Source organism: Lissotriton helveticus, chromosome 6 (assembly GCF_964261635.1).
Source record: "Lissotriton helveticus chromosome 6, aLisHel1.1, whole genome shotgun sequence".
Lineage (NCBI taxonomy): Eukaryota > Metazoa > Chordata > Amphibia > Caudata > Salamandridae > Lissotriton > Lissotriton helveticus.
Genome location: NC_136067.1, coordinates 1838620231 through 1838643712, shown reverse-complemented (window position 1 = coordinate 1838643712; position 23482 = coordinate 1838620231). Strand labels below are relative to the sequence as shown.

General features: G+C 42.2%; 1 protein-coding gene across 1 annotated transcript in view; it reads left to right on the top strand.

Annotated features, from left to right (window-relative positions):
- The window catches only part of LOC144761921 (serine/threonine-protein kinase Nek2-like), a 121820-nt gene that overhangs the window by 45887 nt on the left and 52451 nt on the right, over nucleotides 1–23482 (top strand). Inside the window, exons 4-6 of the mRNA XM_078647118.1 lie at nucleotides 11122–11204; nucleotides 17167–17293; nucleotides 22120–22297. Of these exons, the coding sequence (XP_078503244.1) occupies nucleotides 11122–11204; nucleotides 17167–17293; nucleotides 22120–22297 (388 nt within the window). The remainder of the gene's footprint in view (nucleotides 1–11121; nucleotides 11205–17166; nucleotides 17294–22119; nucleotides 22298–23482) is intronic.

Genomic DNA, 23482 nt, shown 5'->3' with positions numbered 1-23482 from the left:
GCAAGGAAACTCAGTCCGCATCAGAGTAAACTAGGGTGCATACTCGCTCCTATGCGGTTCTCGGTATATTTAAATGTTTTGAATTACCTGCAAACAATGAGTTACACATGTCAGCACACATTATCCGATGCCCTTGTTTGGTAAGTGTAGTAAAACGAATACAATAAAAAGTGCAACACATGCTCTTGTCCCTCTTAAACTAAATGTGCGACCAGATTACTGAAGTGCTCCAGTTAAGTCCAATACCCAGTGTCTAATATAAAAGACATTTTCAGTCAACGTCAAAGAGTTGGTAAAACATTTATAAATTTGTGGAGAGGCTCTATCCACTCTTCAAACACTATGTTCAATTAATTTAATGATAAAGAAGTGATGCATCTGTTGATGGATGCTTGTTAGATTCAATCGGACAGCAAATGCTGAGAGAAACTTAGTCTGGAGCGAGTGTTGATGGTGGCCAGAGCTGAGGAACTTGCTTAAAGACAAGCTGCTCACATGGAGACTGGAGGTTCCTAGAGTTAATCAGTCTGGAGTATAAAACGTGAGCCAAAACAAGACTAAAGGATCCAAAGTGATGCCTACACAGAAAAAAAATGATGTTTTAGATGTGGATTTTCATTTCCACACTAATGTGTATGTCCTGTCACTGGACAGTTATGTCAAGGCTGTGGGAAGGAGAACAATTTTATGATTAAAGCGAAGGGAGACGTAGACCTCACCAACTTTATCGCACTATGGGATGTGACTTACTACATGAGGTGGGCAGTCTGGAGGGATTGTCGAGATGCGAACAAATAGACATTGTACACCTGGGGGACATCTGGAGAAACCAGGCGTTGATACAATTTGAGGTCCTTTGTCAGGAATTCGAACTGGTGGAATCTGAATGGTATGGGTATCTGCAACTGGGCCACCCTCTTCCGAAGCCCATCTTGGAGGACAAGCAACTACCAGAGGAATCCACTCTGGAAAACTTTACTCACGGAGCCCATACCAGACAAAGGAATCTTTACAATATATAGTAAGCCAGTCAACCACTCCCCATGGGGCATTGAGACTCCTGGACAGCAGACCTTGGCAACATAGACTATTAAGAGTGCTTAGAAGCCAGACGTAGCCCATGGGAAATAGCTATCTGTGCCCGGTTTCAGCTTGTGCAGTTTAGAAATCTGCATACGTTCTACTACTAGAGGGCACTGATGCACTGGATAGGCAGAGCAGACCCAGTATTGTGCCTCCGAGTGCAGCCAAGAGGGCACATTATTCCTATCCTGTGGGAATTTCCAGTGATAAAGTAAAATGGCAAGGGGTCACTAAGGTAATGTCCAAGGTGGTGTTCTTGTAAGTTCCCATGAATTCTAAATGGCTCCTCTAACAATTGCAGGGGAGCAAACCTGGCCCAGGCACCAGAAGATATGCCGGCTGTGGTGGCCATGTGCAATATAGTATGGGCGTGGGGCAAAACACCCATCTATTAAGGATCGGGAGTCTCACTTAAATTGGTGCCAGAGGACGGGACAGGTTGTCTGTCGGAGCTGTGTCTCACAAGAAGTGGGAGAAAGTATAAATGGGGGTGCTGGCTTTCCTTTGTGTGGTACTGACAGGGGACAGGCTTGGTGGGGGAGGAGGAAAGGGTAGATTGCACCTTTTTGAGCTACTAGGGGTGAATGTTCTCTAATCTGCAGTAGGCCGTAAAATCCATCTTTGTGTATATTCAGCCTCTGTCCTTGACAATGTCTATCTTGCTGTAAATGTTTTGTGACGTTCTGCTTTCATTTCCCATTCATGCTGTATGATCAATGTTCAAATAAAAATCCTTAAATATATATCTATATATCAAATGGTGCAAAGGTTCTTTTGCCTGGATTTAAATAAGTCATTGGTTGGAACACCAAGATTGCAGGTACATTTCAACCTTCTCTACACATGTTCTATTTCAATACATGAGGCTCTTGTTCGGTGCCATTGGCTGCAGAGCTCCCAGGGCATCATTCAAATTACCATACAGCCTGTTGTGTATGCTTTCAATTACAGCAATAACCTACTGATTTTTGGAGCTACATGATACCTTTACCTACTGAGGCAGGTTTGAATTTGAATGCAGACAAGTGAGATCCACAAGACAAAGTTTACATTTTTGGCCATAATAATTTTTTGGGTGGGGGTGGTAGGGAGAAGACTCCTGATCCTGCGGTAGTACAAGCACTGCCCAATGCTGATCCTACTCCCCCCCCCCCCCCCCCCCCCCCCCCCCACAAGATGTTTCTATAATATAATAATTTATTGGCATGGACAATTACTGTTAAATATGCATACAAGACTTTGCTACTATAAGTGCTCAATTACGAGAGTTAACATAGCAAAACGTTATGTTTAGTGGTCACAAGAATGTGAAGAAAATCAAACCAGCCATTGTAACTACGGCTGAAATTACCTACTTTAATCAAGAGCTTCATACAGGGGGTCGTTGACACTAGCCCAGTCTGGTTAGGTGCTATCCTTGCACAGCGGACACCCAAATGCTCTAAGGCATATAGTGGCATATGTCAGTAGAAATGTCTGACAGAACATGCTTACTGGCAATCTAAAAGTTTAGCTGTGGTATGACCTTGTGAAAATTTCCATATGTTCCTGTACAGAAAGCCTTTTACGCTGGTAACTGATCCTGAAGCTCTGACTATACTTGAAAATACAAAAGCCAAGAGCCCTCCTTGCATTGAACGGTGGAGACGAAGATTACAAGAGTACAATTATGCCATTGTATATCCACTAGGGAAGGATAAAAACCCTGCTGCCTACTTTTCCTTAGTGCATATTACAAGGTCGGGATACTTCAACCAAGATGGCTGAAGCCTACATTAATTTAATTGTAAAATCAAATGCGCCAGCTGCTATATCGTTAGCCCAGATCATCTCTGCCACGAGCCATGATGGTCACATGCTGAAGTTGAAAGATACAATTACACATCTGTCATGGAAACTACATGCTTCACCTCTCCAGATGGTGAGTATCAAATACAAACGTTAAAAATGAACTGTAAGGAGTTGTACTGCAAGGGTCGAATCTGGATTCCGAGAGTGGCTGAAAGTAATTAAAGTAGCTCATGAAATAAATCATGGTATTGTTGCCACCAAAAGAGCTCTCTGAGACAGTGTAGTTTCCACATTTAGATGGAAGGTTTGAAAAGGAACTCTAGGCCTTTCTACAAATACTACTCCACATACTCATGTCGGAACTCCTGAGCATGCATGGGAAGTCATTGAGAAATTGGGACATCTTTGCGACATGCAACGTTCCAGCCATTTTGAAGTCTGATAATGGCCTGCCTTTTAAAAGTAGAAATTGAGGATTTCCTGGAGCATCTGAACATTGCATCAGAAGAGTACACATTTATGGCATCAGGACAATGAACTAGTTGAGTGTTTTTTATGAATACACTAAAAGCAGTACAGACTAACTCTTGAGAGGCGGTCTGAATACTGTATTGAATTCCACCCTACGAGCTTATCATTCAACACCTCACTCAACCACAGGCACGTCCTGTGACCTTGATGTTCAGGAGAGCAATGACAGCCAAGTTACCTCAATGGACCAACAAAAGCAGGAACTTGGATACATTTGTACAAAGGACTTGGTTAACAAGCAGAAAGTCTTTGCAGTGAAAGGCGACATGCAAAGAACCTACTGTAAGATCTAGTGATAATGTGAAGAAGGAAATCTAATGCTCTGTATCATGCTGAACTTCATGTAGTACACAAGGGACTCGTGGTGACTGCCCAATCTCCCGGAAAGTCTGTTACCAGAGACTTCTCGCTTTCAGTGTTTGATTAATCTGTCTTCTGAGCTAGACTCTGGAGGAAATACTGAACCTGGGAACTCAGTGACTGCTGTTACTTCTACAGCATTTTCAAAAATCTGACACTGAAGATGACTGCTTCCAGTAACCAGATCAGTAAGTGCCAAGAAGGTTGGTTAAGTAAGTGTGTGTACTTGCGAGTTTTATTACAGAACCCTATTGGCTCTAAACTGACTCCCAGCTGTGATGTAGGTGTTGGAGCGGAACGCAATGAAAGCTTTTTTGAAAATATTGAATTCGCAGTTACATGCAGACTAATAAATATGTAATATTAAGCTCTGTTTGGTGTAGCCATAGGCGGGTACCCAGGCTGGGAAGGACTTCACCCTTTTCAGTAATATTTATTTTTAATTGCACTGCGATCAACCCACACACTTTACTTTTCAACCATGTAGGAATTTCCTTCCTAGTTCTCTTCCTTTTAGAGATGTAAGAAAGGCAATACTCCAGACACTGAGTGGCATTCTTTATGCCCAAGTTAATTTCATTATCTCATTCCTCTATGGTAATCCATTAGCCAAGGTTAAATGAATATTCTGCATTATTATGGCACTTTTCTGTCAGCAGAGGAAGCAGGCATCCATTCTTCGTCTTCTAAAAAAAAAAAAAAATGCATTCCTGAGCTACTTATCTATTTCCAGACTTCCTTTCCCGGCTAAGGTCATTAAAAAAATTATGAATTCCCAACTTACCCAATTTATTAAGGAACCCAATTTGTTAGACCCAACTCAATTTGGCTTTAGATCACCGCACCAAGGCCGACTGATTAAAGCCACAAACTAAATTAAACTATCCTTGATGAAGGAGGAACGGCAGCTTTGATCCTGTTAGACCTATCCACGTCCTTAGATACTGGGAATCTTCTGACACTATGCTATCGCCTAGAGACCATGGGGATAAAAGGCAGCCTTAGATCTCCCCAGGTAGGTAAAACACTGATGCTAGACCATTTCAGCTCAATCTTTCTCACTACCTTGCAGGGTCCCCGCTCAGTCCCCCTCTATTCAACTTAGCTAACTTGGCTGAGCTTGCTCTGATTTAATCTTTTGGATTTTCACTTACTTCCTATGCATATGACACACAAATTGTGGTCTCTGCGGCAAACCAGGCCAATAATACGAGCATTCAGCTTCTGTAAGAAAGAAATCTGAACCTGGATGGATAGGCATAGTCTTAAGCTAAATTCAGTTAAGACTGAGGTAATTTTCTTTGGAAACAACCCTCGCTTTTGGACTCCCGACTGCTGCCTATTGGAGTAGGCCTCACTTCCTATTCCAACTCCCAAGGTTAAAAGCTTGAGTGATTCTGGATGACAAACTTAACCTCAGTAAACCAGTTAACTCATTATATCCGCTTCTTATAATCTATTAACAAGACCTCCCTTACATTCCAGTTAGCTCCAAAAAAATAGTAATTTCCTCATTTGATCTAAAATGGATTACTGAAGCAGCCTATACATCAATCTTCAGAAACATTACCTCAAACTGCAAGTCCTCAGAACTCAGCCACCAGAGTACTTCTCGATCATCCGAAACATCAGTCTGTATCCCTGGCCATCAAAGCACTACACTGGCATAGTCCGTAATCGTATCAAATTAAAAACCCTTTCTCACCTTTAAGGCCCTGCATGGCATGGGTCGAGAATTTTAAAGAAATTCAATCTCCTGGTATATTCCCAACAGGAATCTCAGATAACTGGGCACCTACTATGTTACACCACCTAGATTTAATAAAACCAAATTGGGCGGTGGCAGCTTCATTGCAGGAGTCAATAGCCTTTGGAATACTGTCCTTCCATATTCGATCCCCCATCTCTGCTGGCCTTTAGGAAACTTCTTGGCTATTCAACAGGCAGACTGTTTCTTTCCACCTCTCCCGTACTATGCTTAGCGATCAGCGCCAAGACACCCTCTGCGCTATATACATTCATTTAACATTATTAATGGATTGAATTTTTTTCAACTAATCCATTGTTGTGGTCTAACAAAGGCCACTCTTTGATGCGCAGCTCCAATTTTAGTTATAAATTCAGTCATGCTCCTGGAAGTAAATTGCACTCCATTACCATACACCAATGTCTTGGTAACACCTTCATCCATGAATAACTCTTCTACAAATCTAATTCCCTTCTTTGTATCCATATAATCCATGGTTCTTGTCACAAGCCACTTGTTGTGGTAATCAATTAAAACTACCATATTCTTGTCCCTGGAGCCTAATCTGGCTATTGGATCGAAGTAATCTATGGCTACTGTTTCCCATGGCTTGTTCAGCAACTCCGAGCAGCCCAAGGGAGGTTCTATCAATCTGGGTTTTGTCACTATTGGCACACACAACAATCCCTTGCCAGCATCATCCGCTTTGGGCAACCAGAAAGACGGTCTTGCTCCCCTTTTTGTTATGTTACAACCGGTGTCCTTCATGTGCTCTCTAGATTTTCCTTTTCCAAAGTCTCCTAGGAGGGATTATTTGACTGCTCATCAACTTCCCTTCACATGAAACTCAATTCATCCTTTACATTTTAGTATGCACTCATTTCCTTACTGTTACTTTTATCCTTTCCTTGGCCTTACAACCCTCTCAGTAAAGAATCCTCCATTCGTTTTTCTTCAAAACCACTTCACAACCATTCAGCACCTTCTCCACACCAACGTCCAATTCTGTTGGGTTCCATCTATAGGTAACCTTGATAGACAATCAGCCATCACATTCTTTAAACCTTTCACATACTTTACCTCAAAATGACATTCTAACACTAAATCCACCTGGATAGTCTGTGTTACACATTCAAAGAAAGGGATTAGAAGGAAATGTATTGGGTCTATCCTAATCTTGAAAGGCAATCGCCGTACACAGTACTTAAAATGTTTGATGCCCTAGCAACATACTAGGACTTCTCTCTCATTGACAGAACACCCGTTTTCTGAAGACTTTTTGCTGTATACCCTATCATTATGTTTCTGTCGATTTTATTCCAATCTCCACGTTGCTTGTATCCGTTATGTAGGTTTTTAGCAGTCGCATTGAAATGTCTAAAGGTCTGAGCTTGCAAAAATCCCCCTTCCACGCTTGCTTACGTTCTCTACACCCTCCTAAAAAAATAGCTTTCCTTTTCATTAATGGTCTTGGGGATTCCACAAGTTCAGTAAAGTTAGCCTCCAATTTCGAACAGTGAGCCCCAAAAATTATTAGAACTGATCCTTGCTCTCAGGTCTTGGTGCCTCTTACCACTCGTAAAATACTTTTCTTATAATTGATACTATCCTTGTATATCTCTGGCCCTAATTGGGTAACCCGCATCTGTAACTGGCACTTTTTTTTTATAGTGCCATGACTTTTTAATTGCTCCATCACTTTCCCCATTAACTGGTCATGTTCTCTTACTTTTCCCCACAATAAGGACACCATCCTAAAAACATAGGACCTTTTTTAGGAACGGTACGAATGGAGGATTATTTTTTCTTATGCAGGGGTGGCGGTACTTCAGTGTCTGTCCCTGGCAAAGACCTAAGCTTCGTCGCCAGTTATGTAAAGATGCATCAATTTTGAAGCAGTTTCAATCAAATCTTTGTTTTCTCCAAGTTGCCTCCATCTTCATTCTACTTGTTCTGTAGTGTAGACATATCTACAAGAAATAAATGATCCTATTTTAAATCCTTTATGGACCCTACAGCGTATGTGCAACAATCAGGACAAACAAATCTCTTCCCCTTCCATTTCTCACGTTGATTTGTCTTGTATATAGTGTACTGTTTGTCACCATTCACTACATGTCACATTTTCACCAGTCACCTATTCATTTTGCAATTGATTTGTAAATTGCAACAGCCTTGAATAGTTGGCCTCTACTTGAATACAGTATGCAATACTATACCTCTGTGTTCTTCTTCCTTAAATTATTGATATTTGCTAAAAGTAAACTTGTGCGGATTCTACAATTCAAAGCAATTTGTGAACCCCAACAGAACCAACTGTTTTTGTTTAGTACAGCAAAAAAAAGCCTTTCCAATGAAAAGTTGTACCTAACCAGAGGCACCATTGGCACCATTGTTGCATCTAAAACCCATGCATAATTACTAACTGTGGTAATCGTTAGTGAGCCAGTATTGGGGATATAGTGTTTGCAATTGGTGTTCTATCGACCAAACAGCATTGGTTCCTCAAGCCATCGAAAGTGGAGAGCCAGACCAACTTGAGTGGATTTCTGTCTGTGTAAAGTTTAGCTGGCTTAATGTTTGACACGAGGTGCAAATATCTGCGAAAATACACCTCCAATGTTTGTATAAGGTGTGTGCAAACATGGGATAAGTGTGTGGCACATGAGTACAGACCGCACGACAGTCAGTTATTTTACCACTACCCATGGATGTGCAAATAAGGGTATTTTTATCGCTCTGGGCAATCACTTGGCAAAGTGTTTTCAGCCGGAGTCAAATGAAACCGCTTCTAGATATTATAATGGCAGTGAAATATGTTTACTGTCTTTAAACAGTGAGCATGTGACATTTGTGGCTTTTAGCATTTGCGAGCTTACACCTCAGACTACAGTGCATAGGTGACCCATTGAGCTCTATACAATGAGGACACATGTTCACACCTAGCACTCTTCTCCTTTGATGGAAAGGATTATATGAAATCAGTAGCTAGTAACCCTACGTTAGACTGTGACTGCATGTACAGACAGGTGTTGAGAGAGTGGAACCACCTACCTGCCACCAAGTGGATTACATTTGTATCTACGTACTTCAGTAGCACACAGATGAGCCTGGTACCCAGTATGGCAGCTATTGCATCCTTCTGTTGCTCCATCGAGGCATTCCCTTACCACTTTTTTTGCTATTTATGATTTTTTGGTTATTGGCATGTCTGCGGTTGTATGCACCCTGACGTCCAATTTCTTAGTGGCCAGAAGGTGTGCTGTGCATTTGTTCCCCTGCTTCCTTCAGGACTGGATTGGTAAATTATGTTTCGTTTTTGGGACTCTTACACTTTGTGTTGTATGCTGGAATGGGCGTAGTGTTTTATATAGCTCCCTCCTGTTTTGGGACCACTTTGTACTGGTATTGCTGGCTTTTCCAATGAGTAGCTCGTGAAATACTGCTACCTGCAAGTAGCTCGTTTGTGCATTCCAGCTGGCTAGAATGTTTGCTTGTTTGGATTAATATATGTTGGCCAAAATGGAGTTTTAAAGACGAAGATGACTATTTTCAGCACTGCATAGCTGATTTAAGACCTGGCTACATTTTCAAACTATTTAAAGCAATGTTTTAATGTGGGAATATTTTTTTTTTTTTTACTAATTTTCTTTTGCCAAGGGAATTGCAGCTTTGGCTCTTAAGTATTCGCTATGTAGAGGAATTCCAAATTACCAGCATTTTGTTTGGATTACTAGCATTAATCATCTTAGTGCATCAGGCAGTGCTTCCAGAAGTAATCTTGTGTATGTTGGCCACTAATGTAATGTCATGTGTTCACTATTACAACACTAATATTCATATCCTGCAATGATTTTCATTGAACGGAAGTAGCTCTTATCAGACAAAATGTTGGAGATTCCTGCAGTAATGGATTTGGCCTTCTGGAAGGGCTGAGCTTTTATCTACGAGTGGGCTAGTTTGACTTGGCATTTCTAATTTAAGCTTTTTGTTCAGTTTGGGACATTTAAACTAAATCTGGCTGTTCCCTTTGTTAGCTGGGCCTATGTGTTGGTCATGCAGCTGAAAGTCATCCTTAATTTAATTTTTAGTTGAACTGGAGCTTAACCTAAATTAAGACTGTTGCTTCAAATTAAAGTATAACTAAATTTTAAGTGAATGTCTGAGTTGCTCGATTTGAAATTACTGCATCCAGGCAGGCACAAATTCAAGGTTTTATTAAAGCGGCTTGCCATTTCGTTTTTTCTCCTTGGTTTGCTGGAGTACATAAATCCATACATACTGGAGAAAGTAGATGCTAATTAAGCAAAACTTCCATAATCATTGTGCATGTTCCCCTTGATCATTATTCCTGCAATGCAGATGTGCTATAATAGTGGTTTAAAGTGCCTGGTTACACCAGACTGTGTCTCCGTGTTAAGACCAGGAACAGCCAGAGAAAAACATGAGTGACATAGAAAGTAGTAATCTAGCAGAAAAGCCAGGTTATCAGTTGGTTTCCAAAGATTCTCAGATGCTGCCGTTCTCAAATCATTGGGGCGAGGGGAGAAAGAGTTCAGGCATGGCTGGAGATGAAACGAGCCCCAAGTCTGGCTTTGAGTGCTCTAGGCACCCTGGCTAGTGTTGCTGTAGATGATCTGAGAGCACGACCGAAGAAGTAAGGCTGAATCGAGGAGCGAAGTTAGTTATTTACGAACTTGCTGGTGAAAAATGCGGCGGCAGAAGCACATGGCTTTGAGCTTGATTCTTTTAGTCATTGGGAGCCAGTAAAGTCCATTTAAAGGCTGCCAATTCAAAGATCTTCTAGGAAGATGGAGTACTAACCGAGCTGCAGTGTTTTGTACTCTTGGAAGCCAGTTCAGGCTACCTTTAGTAGCCCACAGATACAGGATCAAGCTGGGCAGTAATGAGGGTATGAACAGTGGTTTTGTGTGACTGTCAGGATTAGGTCTAAAACTTTCCTACGGTCCTTTAAGGTACCAAAGCATTTGCCTGTGGAGCTGCTGATCTGATCCTCAAAGGTAGGTTTGGAGATGAAGCATACTCCCAGATTTTTGAATGTTTGAGTCCTGGGGATGGCCAAGGGGGTCAGGCAACCAGATCGAGGGAATTCTGTCTATCAGAAGTTCAGTTCTATTGGTGGTCAATTTTGGACAGCTGTCGGCCATCCAAGTGGCTACCACTGCCAGACTGGATCTGAATTGATTTGCTGCGGTACCTTCAGAGTGGGAGACCATTAGTTTGCTGTCGTCTGCATAGGACACCAATTGAACCTTGTCTGTCAATTTCAGCTAGTGGTTGAATTTAAATATTGAACACGGTCGGGCTCAAAATGGACGTTTGGGACTCCTTGAGGCTAAGTAAAAACTCCAGATGTAGGGTTTTGAGTTTGAGCGCCATGCCACTGACCCTGCACTCCCATATCCTTTGAATTAAGGGTCCATGGGAGAATGTTGAAGGCTGTGCTCAGGTCCCACAGTATATGAGCAGAGGTCTGAACTCCGTCAGCATTCTGTCTGAAGATTTTCCCAGAAAAGAGTAGGGCGGACTCGCTAGCAAAACTTTGTAAACACTTTTTTTTTGACTAACTGTAAACATTTTGTTTTTAGGAACAAATGAGCTCTGAACACTACGATGAGAAGTCTGATATCTGGTCCCTAGGAGTTGTGGTGTATGAGTTATGTGCACTGGCGTAAGTATGGCCTGCTGAAGCAGTCATTTGGTAATTTTAATTTGGGTCAACTTTTATAAATGCCAAATGTTAAATTGCAATATCATTCTAGGTTATATGCATATTCATCTGTTTATAGCAAACTCCTGTACTGCTATGCAATACTATAGATGGAAGGTTTTATTGTGTTCAATTTAGCACACTTCTCTGTAGTCTGTTAGGTCTGCGGCAAGTCTAGTCAAAGATTAGTGTGCCGCTAGATGGGGCCTCTTTCTATACTTCAATGTTGGCCCTGCCTCTGAAAGGACAGTCCAACCTTAACTGTATGCACACATGAGAAACTTTAAACACATTTTGGGCTTCTTAGTAGAGGTGCAGTATGAGTCGAACTAAGAACAGGACTCTCGTCTGGTTGGCACTTTCAAACAGGAACTCACTTGATGCACTCTAACGACTGACATTATGGGCTGCATTTCACTTAGTTAGCTTTGGCCTTATGTCTGGACCCTGCAAGGATAGTGACTGTTACACAAGCAATGAAAATGAGTGTCTGGTATATGCAAATTATAAGATTGCGTGAGGATAATTTCGCGAAGGTTAGATGGGGGTTTGTGGGGTGAGCTTACTGACCAACACAGTTCCTTTTAATGAAACCAACTTGGAGCTTCGAACCATTTTGGGACGAGGTGCAACCAGTTAGCTAAATCCCTATATATGAAATTTCGATACGGCATTCTTTACATTAATTCAAACACATCGAAATGGGCTTGTAAACCATGGGAGGAAATACGGAGTGCTGTACATTGTGCCAATCTGGTGCAAGAGAAAATGACCTACATTTATTATTCTTCTGCCCTGTTTATGTAAAATCGAGAGAAATGGATCAAACCCATTGGTTGGACATTGGGAATTAGGTCATGTAATGAGACAGCAAGAATTTTGAGAACTAATGCCTCTCAAACGGTAGTTTATAAGCGTCAGTATGTACTGGTTTGCTGTAGGTTTAATAAGAGCAAAGAAAGGTTTGAAATTCTAGTGTATTATATTTGGAATATTGTCACCACACAAGTTCTGCACTTGCATTCTATGGACTACATTTTTAATACTGTTATACTAGTTTTGCACTTTATGAATCAAAGAAACTAGTGGAATGACATACTAAGTGTATATATTGCACTTAAAGCACTTGCACTCTTTGAATTGATTCATAACCATGAAGTTGTATCTAAAGAATGCCAGATATTTATGGTCCTTGGCTATCTATAATGTAATTCCTCAATGTTTTTATTTAAAACTTAAATTTTAACTTTTTTTTAAATTATTGATAGGTTCTGTATTTAAAATATGAATTTTCATACTTGTGCAACTGTCTAGCGATACCTTTGGGAATGTTTTTATGATGTGTAAATTGTTATAGTATAGCTTTTATGATTTTTCAAACCGAAATAAAGATTATATTGAGTGTCTGGTATAATTGTTTGCCTAAAGAAACTGTTCAATTCCTGTGGGTGTATCAGTCATCGTAAGAGTCTTTAGCTGGGTGAGTTTGTCTGTGGTTTAAACTTGTACATCTTGTGAAGAGAGCTAACGGATTTCAGGAGTAATGTTTTTTAGGTCTGGAGGCTCTGCTGGTCTCAAAAGCCAACACTCAACCTCCAAGAATGTTGACTGGGAAAATCATGGTGCAAGCCTAAGATAATTAGAGAGGGCACTGTACCCGACAGACTTGAGTGCAATGTGCCCAACCCCACCTCCACCAGAAATTAATCTAGTCCGGCATACACTGTATATGCCATGGAGAAGAAAATATAATCCACTTCATCTGGGTTATAAGCCCCCAGAGGTCCATAAACATGTCATTGCTTGCCTTTCAAACTATCTAAATCCATAAGATTTGCTGTGTTCCTCCGCTTGTCCTTAGGGTTACAGTCCTTGCGAAAACCCTTCCCCGCTGACTGAGCATCTCCAAAATAGCTGAACATATGAAGCCATCCTACATGATATTTGGGTCTTGTAATGTTATACAGTTGACCAAAAATGTATGTTACCGTCCCAACCCTGCCTCCATAACCCCCCCCTTTCTCATTCCCTCTTGGGATTAATTTGCTGCAACTGACAAATGTTGCCCCCTGCATTGTATAGACTCCGAAGACCTCCCATGTGTTTTGTTGGGACATTAAGCCATCTAGCACAAACCGTGTGCTATGCAAACGTGGGTCAAACAACTATTGTGTTCTGTTGTGCCAAAACTGACCATATAAAGTGGATCCTTGCCATGGAAGCTTAAAGGCCTCAAATGTATAACCCTCAAACAAAGATGGTAATAGAAAGTTAAGACTCCACCCCCTCACATCTGAGTTCAACCCCCATTCTATCTTTTCAAACCGTCGACCCCTGTAAAGAAATCCAAGCAAGCACTAGCTCAATGAACTCTCCCTATAATTGAGGTCCAAAAAAAACTACATAAAGTCACCCCCAAAGTTCAAGGCAAATCCTCGGTCTATAGTCTTCTGTATCCCGCCCAATCATAAAACATCATTTGGACCCGTGAAGTCTTCCTCCGAACTTTTTCTTGGTTACCAATTATAGTTGTGGAAGCACTGTCCTGCTCTGCTGCATGCATGCTTCCAAGCTGGACTCTGTTTTCTTTTTGCAGACGGTGACACTCTGAGAACCATTGTATGTCCGCTTATCAGCTGCACATAGTGTTCTTCCACAACTTCCAGGCCCATGTGCTGAAGTCAGCAGTGAGATTATTCTGTTGTAGAAACTATATGCAGTGGCAAAGAGGGATGTTTTTGTTAGTGTTGACTCTGCTAGATCATAGAAGATCTCTAGATAATTCCCCTTGTTTGACTGAGGTAACAGACTAGACGGACCTGGGCTAGTAAAAAATGTCAGGGTATGCTATGCCAGAAAAGGAGAGCCTAAAGTCATGGACTCCTTACTCTCTGTTGGAATGGGAGAATTTATCCAGACCTTTGGAACACTGAAGGAAACCCGCAACCAGTCCTGAAATGGCAACTCGGTAATTTGTTGCTGCTGAGAACTAGCACAGAATAGAAAGGGAGGTGTCCATAAGAATGCCAGACGTTCCTAAAATAAAATGTGCTCCACAAAACTCCCAACCAGCCACTTCCATTTATTACAGCAATGATCACCCCCAAAGTATGTTAAATGTAACCATGCTCAATCTGGCAAGGGGAACTGACCATGGCTTGCAGGCTCACCAGATTTTTTTTCTTGTCTGAGTTCTTGGCCTCCAGTCAGCAGGTCTATATTGTGTGCCTCTGCACAATGTGGGTAGAGGCACCCAATCCAGATTGTATGAAATCTTCAGAGCCTATTTTAATCCTGTTCAGCAAGGCTCCAGCCATAGGGGTGTTATTGTAAAGCTCATCACATGATATGGAAGCTGTGCTGGACCTTTGACTGACTTTGACCTTTGCACATTATGTAATCTTTCACAAGATGTGCTCCAAGCATGTACTGATTGACAGTATAGCCTGTGCTTTGCTGGCTAGAGGGAAGCATCCATGTTCTACACTTGCCTACTGACTGGGTGATTGTCTTTACATACTGGACTATAGGGGTACCTTAAAGTTGGTGACAAATGTTTCTAGACTCTAGTATTTTACCTGTACCGCTGGGCTGTATTAGTCCACCAGCTTGTCTCCTAAAAAAGAATTCTGCAGATCCTGGACTGGAATTAACATGGTGTCTGATTAGGATACTGGTTACGTTTCCTTCCCTCTGGACCTGATGGCCTGCATGGTTGTTTGGCACCAATCCCATAACTGTGTGGGCTGGCTGAGTAGATGTTTTCTGCCTGCAACATCTGTGGCCTACCTCATCCATGTTTTGAGCTCACGGTTAGTTAGCAGCGACCGGTTTTGAAATAGCCGGTCTATCATACCAGGCAAAATGAGCTATGCTTTTCCAGTTAGTACAATCCACTCTGGGCCCCTGCTCTACAAATCCCAGGAAGATGAAACAGTTTTAAATACCCAACCTTCAGGTTGGTCGTGGCTTTCCATTACAGAATCAAAGGTGGATGCGTTTCACCCCACCTAGCCAGTAGTTGTATTAGTTTTGGATAGCTGAAGTCCTCTTGGAGAGGACAGCTAATGGCGTCGAATGACTTTAAACCTGAACCTTCCGTTTCTACCTGCAGAGTAGTTGTTGCACTTGTGAGTACTTGAGTTGACCAGGAATGCCAGAGTATGGTCCAGCTGGTTGGTGGATCTGGAGCCCAGAGTATTCCAGGACAGCAACTGTGGTAACCATGCATTGGCCTCGACGGTCCCGGTAGTGTTTCTACTGCAGCCAAGCCTAGATTTGCCAGGTTTCAGCCGCATAGGGGCTCGCCTTCTCTTCACACAGTCCGTGGTTGTGTCCTGTTGGCTCTAGCCATTGTCCAGATGCTATAATGGTCTCTGGTGATAAAGATTCTGGAGAGATCCTGCAGACATGGCTCAGATTGAAGCAAGATCCTGGCATTAATTGGCTCATTCCTAAATGAGATTGGCACCTGTAGTTTGGCACTGCTATGGAACATCGTTGCAGGTCATAGTCCAATTTCTGCATCCATTCCATCTGCATTTTCTTGAGACCACAGGACTACCTATCTTATCATCCTCCTTGAAGTAGGACCTTTGTGGGGACAGCTCTGACGCTCTAAAGGTACAGGTATCTTAAACTAAAATGGTTTAGCCTTGTCTTTTCTGTTTCCAAATTACTGTACGTAAGGGCCATCTTTTGCATAGTGGGCTTACAGATTTTGTTCAGGTTTTTTTGCTGGCTGTAGAACTCTTTGCTCTTTACCCCTCCTAACAAGTGTTAAAGTGCTTGTGCTCCTTTCAATATGGGGGAATTGGTATACTCCTAATTAACATGTTTAACTTGCTGATGGGTTCCTAATAAATGGTACAAAGTGTACCCATGGCCTGTAAGAAATTTCACTAGTTGGTTGAAGCGCCCGCAGTGCCATTCACTACAGTGACAATGCAACCATACTGTCAGGCCTACCCTTGTAGCCACTCTTGCAGTTTTAACACTGCAATTCAACCTATCAAAGTAACCAATTTTGATATGTCAAAACATTCCTTTTAAATGTTTATCACGCATAGGCATGTAGCAGGTTTAAAAGTAGTACACATAAAAATGCGTTGGATAATAAATTAACTTGGCTGCCATTGTGCTCCAGAACAAACCATTGGCTGAACAATCGAGCACTACCTGAAAACAATCCTGCCTAAACTACAGTGCCTTTTACTCCCAATTAGTGTAATAGAAGCAATTCCAGACATGTTTTGTCACGTTATCTGTGAGGTACTGCTTGAGTACTTGGATATTGGGAGTTTGTTCCCCGTGTCTCAGCAGAACAGTTGTAGCTGAATATTCACAAACATCAGAATTACTGATTTGCGTATTTTTTGTCCCTGTATGTAGAGGATGTGAGGGTGAAAACAAATTGGAATAGCGTCCCTGGTAACTAACATTGGTAAAAGCATGTTAATCACATCTCATTGACAAGTTTGCTGTACAGGGCACGAGTCCTAAGAAAAGAAGTGGGGGGACGCTGTCAACGGAAGTGACGTCACTACTGGACGTGACGTCACGAAAGGTAGCTCCGATCCCCTCTCAGAGGCCACAGAGTGAAGTCTAGCTGTTTGGCAGGGGGGACTGCGGCCACCCAGTAAAATAAGTCGGGGGACGCAGTCCACCCGCGTGGTACCCCGACTCGAGCCCTGTTGCTGTACATGTGGGAGGGTTTAAATTGGAGGTCCACGGTTTATTCGCTGCAAGTCGTCAAAAGTTAGTTTGATCTGTGGAATAAGCTCAGACTACTTCGAAAGAACAATGTCCAAGAGCAGGCAAATGAATGGTGTGTTAAGTTCAAATGTATTATATTTGAAACTGCCGGCATGTTTTTGCTTGTTGGTGGATCCATTTTGACTTTGTCAAACTTTATATTTTTCAGGCGGCCTTTCAATGCTTCGAACGTTGTGGCCTTGTCAGAACTGATAAAGCAAGGACATTACCTCCCAATACCCAATATTTTCTCAACTGAGTTGCATAGAATAATTGGTAGGATGCTTAATTTGAAGGTAAGGTTTTATTTTTTAACCAGTCACTGGCAGTCTTGTTCTTCCCACGAATTGTATCATTGTGCCACTTTCTTCCCTTCAAAATGGACTTTGTGTTTAACTTTTTCTTCGCACCATGCATCTAGTATACAAGCACAAGTGGGTGTCAGAATAGCCAAAATTACATATTCTGCTTCAACATTTAGGCCATAAGACTATTGAATGTCTGGCTGTTTATATTTGCCGTCTGTGTGCCTCCTTTCTTCTTAGCCTCTTTTTTCGAGGTTACCTCTGGCAGACCTCAAATGATTGTTTTTCTGTTTTGTTAATGAGGGGGGGGTCTCTTCCTAGACTTACAAAAGTTGTTGCTCTTTACAGTGATAATCTGTGTAATCTAGTTTCATCTAACAAGTGCTCCTCTAATAGCCATTGTAGTACATTTGGAGTAGAGATTGAAGACACTAATCTGGCATGGGAAGATCTACTTAAGAGAACTTAATCTTCCAACACACTTAATCTTGCCTGCAAGATGTCTGCACCAGCAAGGTAAAAAGTGCCACATACAATGGCAGTGAATACATGGATTTTGAAAAAGTTGCTGAGTCTAGGCCAGAACAGTAGTGGAACATCCCAAATCTATTAAACTAAAAGAATACTGTGCTATGAATAAACTTTTCTCTGAAGTCTCCGCTTTTAACGGACCATGTTTTTCACAGAAAATCCTTAATGGACCACTTGTGTAGATGGTCACTAGACGAAAGGTGAAATTGGTTTTAAAGTGCAAATTATTTATGATTGAACTTAATTTACTGAGACAATCACAGAAAATTGACTGTTTCCAGTACAGAGCGAGTAATAGAAACTTTACACCTATAAGCATCAGATGGATAAAATCTTCTGAGCTTGACTGTACAAATTCTCAAGCAAACTGAAGCAGGGGCACATAGCCGTAACATACCCATAGTCTGCCAAGCGGAAAGCACATGTGCAAGACACAATTAGCTTACCTGGAGAACTAGTTAAATAGCTTCATGCCTGCTCCCAAACGGACATTGTTTTTTTTCCTTTGTCGAGTGCATTAGTACCTTCTTGGAAGCCACTCTGACTCCTCCCCATGACCTCCCAGGGTTAACTGCTTCAATATACATATCAAGAAAATGCTACAAGATTCCAATTGAATGAAAGATGATTATTCACGGCTGCTCATACCGTGGAGAGGAGCTCCGCTTCAATGAAATTGAAAGACTGCAGGATGGAACCCTTCCTACCCGATGCAGCACGGTACTTTTTGCAGAACTAGCCCGTCTTTCCAGTTTCCCTCCCTACTAAGGGTTATAAAACGGCTTGTGAATTAAGTATAAGGACACTGAACCTACTATAGGAGAAAAAATTGCACCTCCCAAGGGGACTACAATTCCCAGAAACATCACGCTGCTAATTGAATGATGCTACGCCCACTGTGGGAGCTACTTTAAATAAAATGGCAAGTTGAACGGAGGTGCGTGATCAGTGTTATTTACTGCCAGCCCATGAAGAAGAGGCGTCCTTGGCCTCGAAACGCGTCGGCAGAGGCAGATTGTAAATCTTTGGGAAGCGGAAGACGAGCTGCAGCGAGGCTGGAATGGTGAAGTGCCGTGGTGTGCCCTCTCGCTGCTTTTGGGCAATTTGTTTTGCAAGATTCCAACTGACTAGATTTTTTGACAATCTACAATAACCAGATACTGCTGTTCTGATTACTTTATTGCAGTACCACGATATCACTAGTCTACAAATGTAAAACGCAAGATGGGTGGGCTTGGTCTGCAATATTTCCCTATATTCTTGACGAAGCTCAGAATAGTCATTGAGCATAACCCAATCTTTGACCCAGCAGAAGCATGGAATTGGATCAAACTGCGTTCACCGAATCAACCGCCAACATTTCCACAGGCTGGTCTCTGCTGACCCATAGATGCTAGGGCTGGGGAACCACTCCCCTAGGATAAAACTACACTTCTCCAGAAGCGATACCAACAGCTGAGCAAGTGGAGATGGCTGCATCAGCAAGGCGAAACACCATCTGACCCTGGCCATCGTTCATAAAGTGTGATGGAACTTGCCTTGTCTCTGTCCCTAACTGATTTGGCTGTACCCCCAGACAGCCAAGGAAATTCTATTATGCACTACGATTGAATGTAGTTACAACAACCTATACTATGATCGGTTTATATGCTAATACTTGTCTTCCAGTTGCATGGATAGGATACCCTTTACCTGCTCGTTAGAATATTACTTTACACCATTAAACCTGGACCCTTAAACAAATCCAATACCATCGAGTTTCTTTACCAGTAGTCGACCAGTGACCACCCTGGAGTCCTACCATAAACCTGTGCTAAATGGAGGGTGCAAGGCTTCCACTAGTACAACACCTTGCTGTTTGAACGAAGGGCTGCTTGCCCCTTTTTTGCAGTATCGAAAAATCCCCCCCCCCGCCAGCAGCCTCCTCTCCACCCCCATCCCAAAGTTTATCAGCCGAACATCTTATCCCATGCGTTCTCCATGGGTGTTTACATAGAGGGTGCAGAAGCACAACACAGCAACATTAAACATTGTCACTGTATGATGGACACTGTGCCATGCATTCAATTGGGGATTTTAACTTTTTGACATTAAATGTAAAACGTAAAAGGAATGCCAACACCTGAGGATGTAATATTCTAATTTCTTAAGCTCATTTCTACAGGAAACTCACATTAAAAACCTCAAAACAATGCAGCTTCAAAAGGCTTAATTCATGTTTGTTCCTCTTACTCCCTACTACCCTGGCGATACACTTGACCATAAATCCGAATTACAATGGCTTGGTAAAACGTTTTGGCATTTGGGGATTAAGCTCATCACCGAGCAATACTTGCTGTACGGCAACTTTCCGAGAGCAGCAACTGCAATCCATACCCAAGTGCCCTAAACCTTGAACACATCACCTTGCAGCATAATTACAATGTGTTTGATGCTTGTTGGCGGACGAACAACTCGTTGATACGGCATGACCGAGGCCTGTCTACATCCGGTAAAGCTACTCCACGTTCTGCCCGCCAGCAAGAGCACCTTCCTCAAATTTGCACCCAGTGCGCGCAGTAGTCTTGTATTTTCAAAGGTGCTTAAATATTACAGCAAAGCCTATTCCATACTTCCAGGCTGTCCCTCTATTAGGATATTCCTTCTGGCATCTCTGAATCCAACGCATTGGAATGCTGCAGGCATTCAACCAATAGGCATGCTTTCATGAGGGTCACCTTCTGTCTTACGAAAACCACCTGGAACAATCTGGTGTACACAAGGGACAATATTTGACCATCACTGCATTGACATATACCCTTGCAACCCATTCCTGCATAGTAACCCAGGATCTCTGATTTATACTGTTAAACAGGACTTGCACACTGTGGGTACTGGTCGCAGACATTAGTAGGCTAGCACATGCATGACCCTTCCAACCCCCACTAACCATACTCCATGACAGCTGGGAGACTGAAGTAGACAGGCGTTTCATGACGAGGAATGGGCGAGAATATTGGCCATCCCAGAGTCGTATTGTGGAACGCCGGTTTAAAGTTTTGAACGTCCTGCACAGTGCCTACTTATTGCCTGCCAAAATCAACCAAGTGTTTCTGGGTGCAAATGTCTGCTGTGGAACTATGGAGGCAAATATGATGCTTATGTAGTGGTCTTGACTGTCACAGTACCGGTCTGAAATCATTTCTCAGCTTGCACAAGTTACAGGATATACTGCTGTATACACGAGGGCTATGCACACTGGGGAACTTCTGACACTAAAAACAATCGAACAGCATAATGTCATGACCTAGCTTACTAGCAAAGAGGGCCTTTACAAGCCACTGGAAAGCCAACAGTCAACCTAGCATCCATGAGGTGAGTCAAAGGCTGCTACAGTGGGGTGGATCAGACCGCAAGGGGCACAGAAGAACGGTCTGCAGACTTTGCTAGCACATCTTATCACCAAGGTGGTCCATTTCTGCAAGAGTTCCAGGACTCCTCCAGGGCACATACCTGCTCTCCTTAGTCCAGATATTGATATGTGGTGAAATCTAGGTGAGTCAAGAGTATACTATGGTATAACGCAGTGTAAGCACCCCGACCCACTATACCCCACTGTTCGTAGGTTGTTTTTATTAATGCATATCCAAAATTGTAGGTTAGGCCTTGCAAGGTTCCTGCACAGCTAGCCAGCACAAACTCTTAGTGCAAAACAACAGTAGTAATACTGAATTTATCTGGGAACTTTTTGCACTCTCAGTGTAAAGACTTTGTGCTGTACTGTACACTGCTAGCACTGCTAAAAACAAATCTTAAAATTCCAGGTATTTTACTCCCCGGAGGAAATTGAATGAAAGTAAATTTTCATTTTCCAGCCTGCCCTGGAACATGTTCTCAAGCAGAGTAGTCAAATTAGGAGAATGTACCAAGAGACTTGGAAATAAATGGAAACTGCACCTACAGTTTCCAGCCTAGTGCTCAAGTGAAGTTAATTGCAGTCACCTTGATTTCTGGTTTTTCCACAATACCTCCAGGTTTTTGTTACAGAAAATTAACTTGTAGCATCTTGACACTGACTTTTTTTTTAATTTTTGGTCTTGGATTCAGTTACCAGAAGCATTCTTTACCACTTTCCTAGTGGGTGTGATCTGTTTCTTTTGTTTCTAATGCATGAAGTGTAGAACTGGGCAAATATTTAACCAGAAGCACTCGCACTATTAGAATTGCCTGATTTGTGTCTGAAATTAAATCATTGTAAGGAAAACCTGTTACAGCCCATTTTATTGTTTTTCAATTATGTATTATAGGCTTACGAACGACCTTCAGTTCATGACCTTCTAAAGAACTCGCTCCTGTCACGTTGGACTTCTACTGAAAGAAGATTGATTCCAGAAGAAACTAAGCCCATATGTACTGTACATGGCTACGGCCCATGCCCTGCCACTAATCCTTTGCCAAGGAAGGCAGCTATGACTGTCTCAAGAGGTATGACCGAGGTCTGGGCACAGTGGGGAAGGGGTGTTTCAGGAATCCAACACTAATCTCAAGATGCCACATAATTAAGGGCTTTTATTGATTGGGGACCTGGAGTTCCTCGCTTACTCGGTGGTGTGCACGCCTCCACCCCCTCCTCCCAGCAGTTGCAAGAGGGGCAGCATTTGTATCTTGATGCTCATTGATTTTCAAGGGAACTGGGTTGAGAGTTGTGGGTGGGTTAACTTATCTACTAAGTCACAAAGTGAGGGGCCCCCCGGGGGTAGGATGTGAGGCAGATCTGCGGGGGAAAGAACAGTAAATTACATGAAGGAGAAGGTAGATCTGCCCCGTAATTGATCAAATGTAGGCTCAGAGTCCAGAATCTTCAAAAGTCACCCATTTTAGCGCTCACCAATTACTCAAGACCGTATACAATTTAAGCAGAAGCACTTTTATAGAAAATATATCATTTTTATTCTTGCATAATTCATATATTTTTATACATAACATAATTGTACAAACTCATTTTTTTTTTTTAAATTTCATGATTATAAGGTAAAAACATCTATGTATATACACAACCCGTCATCCTTCCAACATTCAAACTTCAACAAATTCATACATCGCAACCAATCATACTCATACAAGGCTCATTCAAACATTCTGCTCAGATGGACTTTGAGGTAAATTGCTCTGAGAACATCCTGAATATTCCTCTCAGCCATAGGCCGGGGATAGATCGTACAATGTTCAGGGAAGATGGTTTCAACGCCGATGGGTTAACTTAGCCTGCAGGGAATGCTCCTGCAGCCACCCAGACGGTGCATTGGGAATGCATGGTTCAGGGAAGATGGTTTCAACGCCGATGGGTTAACTTGGCCTGCAGGGAATGCTCCTGCAGCCACCCAGACGGTGCATTGGGAATGCATGGTTCAGGGAAGATGGTTTCAACGCCGATGGGTTAACTTAGCCTGCAGGGAATGCTCCTGCAGCCACCCAGACGGTGCATTGGGAATGCATGGATAGTAAGCTTGTGTCCTCTTGAACTATGCTGGTATTCCATTTTCTGAAATCTTTTTTTTCTGCCCTTGCTGTTAGCACAGCAGAACTGTTCACAAGATTTCTGGCATTTGGTTCACCGCTAAGAAGGTAAGGTGTGTGTTTTTTTTTTTTTTTTTTTTTTTTACTGTCATG